The sequence below is a fragment of the Mus caroli genome, chromosome 3 (assembly GCF_900094665.2).
Source record: "Mus caroli chromosome 3, CAROLI_EIJ_v1.1, whole genome shotgun sequence".
In the NCBI taxonomy this organism is placed as follows: Eukaryota; Metazoa; Chordata; class Mammalia; order Rodentia; family Muridae; genus Mus; species Mus caroli.
This window is the reverse complement of record NC_034572.1, coordinates 150,472,055-150,479,414: the sequence shown is the minus strand read 5'-3', so window position 1 is coordinate 150,479,414 and position 7,360 is coordinate 150,472,055. Positions and strand designations below refer to the sequence as shown.

Genomic DNA, 7,360 nt, shown 5'->3' with positions numbered 1-7,360 from the left:
CTCTCTCCCTCTCTCCCTCTCTCCCTCTCTCCCTCTCTCCTTCTCTCCCTCATTATCTGAGTGAATGCATTTACCATTTCTCTTTTGAAGATGAGCCCAGGGCCGCACTCTTTGTCTTCCTGGTAAGTAGTATCTCCAGTTAAATGAAGCCCCTCCCTGCCTCTGCTTCTGCGTTCTGCCTTAAAGGACCAGGGTTTTTAGCATGTTGCAGTGGACAAGGCTTCTCTACCATAATCTCCACCTCATCCAATGCATACACACATAGTTGTCCTTTCTAAAACACTAAGAATCTCGAATTACACAGACCTCCCGTAGCTTCTCAATAAACATTGATTTTTCCAGAATCTGAAAACTACACAAGGAAACTATTTTCAAATGGCTGCTCAATCTTGGTGGCTTGTGGCACACTGTCCCAAGACCTACTTACTTTAAAAGATGAACATACTTTAAATCTAAAGCATTTCACACCAGAATCTAAAGCTTCGCAATTAAAAGGGGACATTAGATGTGGAATTCTTTCCAAAATACTCAAAAAGCATGAAAGGGCTGTTTTTTTTGGGGGGGGGGATTTGTTTTTTGTTTTTTCTGGGAGATTTCTTTCCTTCCTCCCTTTCTTTACTTCATAATAAAATTGCTCCATTGAAGCTGACGAGAAACAACGCAAGCCTCACCAACAGCAAATATCTCTGTTCTTTGCTTTCTCTGAGAGGACAGGCGACTAGTCAGGGTGAGGAAGATGGTGGGGGTAAATCAGCTTCAAAGGTGGGTGTGGGAAGCCAGCACACAAGCTGCTTAATGTTTAGAACATACAGCTGGCCGGCGAGAAGCTCAGTGGAACTCAGACAGGTAGGAATTATGATGTACATGGTAGAAGCTGTCTTTGCAGAGAATGGCCTCTGCTTATGGTGTCACCCTATAATGGTGAGAGGTAAATGTTCCCAGGCTGTGAACATAAAGCATGATACACAAACTAAAAACTAAAAAGTTTCCTTCATTCTCTGGTTCGTGCTTCATTTGCTGTTACCAACTATTTCCTTGGGTTGAGTTTTAAACTTTGTAATACTTCCATTCATAATACTGTGATAATGTCAGTTGTAGCTTAACTCTAGTCAGCATTTCACTGCAACACAGAAAACACATCTCTGGTCTTAATCAGAGATGCACAAGTTTTAAACATTTATTTAGATTTTAATTTTGACATATTTTAATTTTTTTTAAAAAAATCACAAAACAAACATTAAGTAAGGATCTGTGATAATCTGACACAGTCTATGACAGGGTGGATAAAACACATTTTAATTATTCTAGTTAGTTAAGCTACTCCAGGACTTACTGCAAGAAGTGCTTTGCAGGTGACTTGATACTCTACCCTACATCATGTGCAGCTTCAGAGTAACTTGAAGTTAACTGGCAACTCACTTGCCAATAAATTTAGAAGAGCTATTTTTCATCTCTGGTTTGCTCTCAGCCCAAAGGAGCTATTGAATAATTGAATAATTTTTTTTATGCTGGGGAAATCTGAAAGCCAGTCACTAATTTGGTGCCTCCAATTTATAAAACTGTGAAAACTGTTGATTAAATAATCAATGAATTTCAAATCCAAATGGACTTCAAGCATCAGTATGCTGCTAAGGTGCCACCACTTTGCAGCCTGCCTGTGAGTTTTAGGTCTCATCATTAACTTATGGAACATTCTATAATATTTTTCTGTAACTCTGTCAGGAAATCTTTTATAAGATCAAGAAAAATTATGCAAAAATATACATATGCCTTTCATTTCAGAATAGTTTAAGCCTATTGTGATTAAACATTTATTTATTTAAAATGTCTTGATATACAGCATTAGGCAAATTGATAAATCTCAAATTGTTGTGATTATTTTCTGAGATGCTGTCTCTGTGTTGCCTGGCTGGCAGGAAATCACTACATAAGCTAGAGTAGCCTCAATTTGAAATGATCTTCTGGTCTATACCTCTGTAGTCTGAACTAGTGGCATGGGCCACAATGCCTGGCTCTAAAATAACCATAAAACATTTTGTTTCTCCAACTGAAGAGTATTTTTTAAGACAGTCACTGAGTCCATTTTATTTGAAATGTTAACTCTTTGTATTTGACAACATATTGTCTATCCTGTCTATGATATAACATGAAGTCTAAATTTATTTGAAAACATAGATACTAGCTAATTTTACATGTGTTTCTATATTTCAGTCACTTGGTCTCTCCATGTGGTTTTCTGGGACTCTAATTAATACTTTCAAGTTCAAGAATGGACTATAAGCTTATGTAAGCATTCTTCTTCCTGTGCATGCATACTCATGGATAAATGAGCTCTGTGGGAGTGACCTTAAAGATCAATGAATTGACCTTGAGAGCTTGCTTGGAGTGCCTTGGTACTGCTGACTGCTGAAATACTGAGAAAGAGGGACATGAAAGAGTTCTGCGACAGCTCCTAATCCCACCCTCCTTCACTCTCCCCCAAAGTAACAGACTAGACAGAAAGTCATCAGAAAGAATTCTTAAAAATTGTGATAAGGATGCTGAAGTGTAGTTCTCTACAACTGATGGCTTCTGATGGGGTGTGTATGGGGAAGGACTCAGTTTTCTTTACGGGGCTGGTCACCAGGAGTTTGATCATGCTCCTGTGAATATATGGACAACACAAACTGCACTTGTTTTTTGTTCTTCGTCTTTTTTGGGGGGGTGGGGCTGGGAGGACTGGGAAGTGAGGGTTCTTGGGGTTTATCATGAGAAATTTCTAAATAGTCAATAAAAATATTATTAGGAAAAAATAAAGACCAGTGAATTGAACTCAGGAAAGAGATATCCCCTTCTGTCTGCAGAAGTCCACTTCCTGTACAGAGAACCTCTGCAGCATACCACTGAACTCCCACCATCCAACACTGAGACTCGGGAGATTTTTACTTCTCATCCTGGACATACCAATGGCTTCCCAGGTTAAAAAACAAAAACAAAACCTCACAATTTCTTCCCTCGAGGCCTCCTTTTAAAGCTTGTTCAAAAGTAGCCATCCATTCACTCCTACCATGGAATCCCTGGGCAGGAACTGATTTTATAGCCTAGAATATGTTTCAACCTCTTCTGGTTTTGTAGCTTGGTGAGAACTGATGTACTTTTCATAGTGACTCCCTTTACAAGTTGGAAATATATCCTTTAGATTATTAACGCAAATGACACCATGCTATAAAGCAACACAGCAAATGCCTCTAAAGGCATGTCTCTGTCTACTCAACTAAGTAAGAAGTCATTTGCTTCACAGGTTGGACGAGCTATAACAAATGTGTCAAAAGCAGAAGTGTTGGCAGAATCTCATTCACTCATCCATTTAATGATGTTTATTGGAAAAATCCTATATTTCAGGTGCTACAGTAAGTGTTGGAAGAAAGATTAAAATTACACTTCACCACTCAAACCCAGCTGTGTGTCTACCTGATCACAAGAGGGCTCAGGAGCACTCCAAAACAAAGCCTCTTTGTTATAAGGTCATTTAAGTATTGGGAGAGGAGAGTTTTGTCTTATACTCTATAAATCATATAAAAGGGAGATTTTAATAACAGGGTTAGTATAGGTTTGTTCTTGTCTTTATTTTCACATCTGGATTATGGAGCCATTCTGGATGATGACGGTGCCTCCACTAGACTTTAAGTTCTGACTCAGTTTGACCTGATCTTTTAGACTGATTATCCTAACTGTCCTAGGCCAGTAAGCATAATTCATCTAACAGATATAGTGTAACAGTTACAATCAACCCTCATCCAAACTGTACTAATGACAAGAAAATGCCATTATGTAGGAAGCTGAAAGAAATCTTCAGCTTTGGAGAAACTAGAAAGCAATAAAGTACAAATCAGAATCTTCACATTAATTATTAATGAACTTGCAAAAGGAGGGTGCCAAAGAATAAAAACAGTTGTCTGGGATTGTCCCGAAAGAACACAATGTTTGTGGGGTAACTTTTAAGCTCTAAAATCCCAAAGCTCCTGCTTGTAATTTACCTGTGAGACAAGGAGACATTAAGCCAAAGGACCAAGCCTGTGCCCTTGTAAACTGTGTGAAAAGCAAGCCCAGTCACAGAGCTAAGTGAGAATGCTAGCCCAAGGGCAGGGCAAAGGCTGAAAAGTCATTAATATTCCTATCTTACAAGAAAGCCAAACTATGGCAAATCTTTATTTAGTGTCTAAATTTCTATTTGTTCTAGAGTCAGAGTTGGTATTTAAAGACAAGAGAACACTAGGAGCAGGACTAACCCTCAGTTCTCAATCCAGCCTTTAGGCAGCATTCTGAAATACAGTTCATGACTCTCATAGATCAGTTAGGACTTCCCTCCAGGCTTCTAAGAATGCAAAATGTATTCAAAGGAAAGAACATTCTGAAACAGAGGGCAGACATAAACTGTCTTGTTTGCAGCAAGTAGAGTTGTCTCTTATTCAATTAAGGAATAAACTTCCATACCAACCCAACCAAAGTTAAGTTTTATAAAGTTATGAGCTAATAATCTACTGAACAATATTTGAATAGCATCAGGACAATAAATATGTGGATATGTTATACATTTTTAAAAACCCAATTAGATGCTTTAAATTTTGAGTGGAAAAAGTGTGTCAGAAAAGTTACAGAGACAATGATGAAAGAGAACATGACCAATGTCCTCAGACAACACAAATCATCGCTGTGGCTTCATCCCTTGCCCAGGGGGTTACACTCCCAAGTCCCCACAAAGTGTGCTGGGGCAGCAACCATTCTTACCCCCAAGTATCTCAAGGTCATTTGTCAGTGTTTCTTCACATAAATAACCCCATATTCAGTTAACACTGGCAAAGACTCAAAATGCTAGACTGTTATTAACAGATTTCCCTTTGTTTGTGTTTCAGGATTTTGGCACAGAAAGGATTATCTATGTTTCTCAGACCATCTAGCTTTATATCAAATATTCCACCCCAAAACATAAACAGCAGCATACCAGAAATGCCTCAGTCCATAAGGGTTAGGGACATTGGCTGCAAAAACTGTGTCTATGTTCATTGGCTGTGTTCTCTTTCATGGCCCTGGCTGTACTACTTCATTAGACAATGAGATGGCCTGCCCTTTCTGTCCATCACTAGAGCAACTGGAGACAGCGTTTGCTACCTGGCAGAACTTCCGAAGAAGGATCTTTCTTAGCAGCAGATAAACCCAGGGATCCAAGATCTGGTTCAGTGAAGCCAGGCGAACTGCAATTAGGAAGGAATTGCACTCCTTCTCCTTTCCCATCTGTGTCTTGCATTGCTCAACCGACATCTGATTGAAGATCATTTTCAACATCATTATCTAAGGGAGAAGCACAAAGAGTTGTTGCAAAGCTTGACAAAGTCACACACATCTCTGCAGAGCACCTGGCACAGCCTGTATTTTCATAAGCTCACTGCTGAACGCTGAACTGAGTGTCTATCCAGACACTGTAACAGATTGCTGCTCTAAGTTGAGCCTGTTCTATGAATTTCCCCACATTTTGGGAGATTTGACAGGACATAGTTTTGTAAAACACATGGACTCTTGGCTCTTGGCCTTTGAAATTTAAGAAGCCTGGATATAATACATCTCAAAATTAGCCAAATTCACCAGTAGGCTGGCACCCAAATGAGACTTCAGAAATAATGATCTGAGAATACAGTAAGTATAAATGTCAGTAATTCCAATTAAAGTCTATCATTGAATAAAAATGTAGAAGAAAGGGGGAAAACAACCACACATCGGTGGCTTTTGTTTCTCTAGTGTGGGTACTGTGGGACAGTATTCACATGGTTTAGTAAACTTAAAGGTTGGGACTATTACCACTTCCTTTTTACAGTTTCAAAAACTATAATTTAATGACGTGAAATGGCTGAGCCAAATTCAAATTTAAGTTTATTAAAACTAACAAGTTATGTGGTTGCAGAGATGGCTCAGAGGTTGAGAATGCTGGCTGCTCTTCCAGATTTGAGCTCAGTTCCCAGCACCCACAAGGTATCTTACAACTAACTGTAAGTCCAGTTCTAGGGGACCGAACCTCTCTCTCTCTCTCTCTCTCTCTCTCTCTCTCTCTCTCTCACACACACACACACACACACACACACACACACACACACACACATGCACGCATGCATGTACGGCACACACACAGAGTGCACATACATACATGCAGGCAAAACATATATTCATATAAAGTAGACATAATTTTTTTTGAGTAAAGTAGATATAAAAACTTCATCATACAAGTTATTTTACTTTTTAATCTCTTTGTGTGTTGGTGTGGGTGTCTCCATCTGCATGTTAAAACAAACTCCAGGATGGAGGGCATTTGGTGCTATTCTTCAACTAGTATAGTCCCAGTGTCTAGAGTCTAGACCAATATTTAGCAAATAGCAGATGAACATTTGACAAGCGTTTATATTTGAAGGACTATATTACATGTACATATATGAGTGTAACACTATGTAGCATATGAGTGGCATATAATAAGTATATGTGAGTTAATATAGGTTTCTTTCATATGAAGAAAATGTAACAGTTCTTAAGCATATGAAAAGATGTTCAAAATCATTAGATGTTCAGAATCATTAGAGAAACACCAATAGTGGAGGAAGAAGCATTTTAAACCCACATAGCACTGTAAATGAGGAACTGTGGTCACCAGAAGTATTACTGAGAGGTGTGGCAAGGGTGACCCCTACATCGTGGGAGTGGATATGAAACCTGGTGCAAACATAAAGAATGTAATTTATATCTTCACCGGAGCAATACTAAGACATGGTTGGGTCTTTCTGAGTAGAAGTATGTGTGTTGCTATTCCCAACAGTGCTGTTCCCATGACAGTGAGAGACAAGAATGACCCAGATGACATATTATGAACACAAGGAAAGACAGGGGCTGACTTCACCTTCTAGACCCATGTGACTACTAGTCAGGTACCTACAAGGTGTTTTAGAGTTACTAATGCTTCAGTCAGACACCATGACCAAAAATCAAGTTGGGTGTGGGAGGTTCATTTGGCTTGTACTTCTACCTCGTAGTCCATCATTGGAGGAAATCAGGACAGGAACCCGAAGAGGGCCAGAACCTGGAGGTTAGACCTGATGCAGAGGATTCTGACCTCTGCAACTGAGCTATGGCACACATAAGCCAACATTCATATATACACATCATACACACACACACACACACACACACACACACACACACACACACAGACACACACGGCCATACTGCTTACTGGATTGCTTCCCATGGCTTGCTCTGCCTGCTCTCTTCTGGAACTCAGTGCCACCAGTCCAGGGATGACTCAATAACAATGGGCTGGGGCCTTCCACATCAATCACTAAGT

The 7,360-nt window shown here is 39.5% G+C and overlaps 1 protein-coding gene across 2 annotated transcripts in view; it reads right to left on the bottom strand.

Annotated features, from left to right (window-relative positions):
* The window catches only part of Ptger3 (prostaglandin E receptor 3), an 81,182-nt gene that overhangs the window by 37,829 nt on the left and 35,993 nt on the right, over nt 1-7,360 (bottom strand). For both annotated transcript variants that reach the window (XM_021158884.2, XM_021158885.2), the window contains exon 2: nt 5,149-5,328. In XM_021158884.2, coding sequence (XP_021014543.1) covers nt 5,149-5,328 — 180 coding nt within the window. The remainder of the gene's footprint in view (nt 1-5,148; nt 5,329-7,360) is intronic.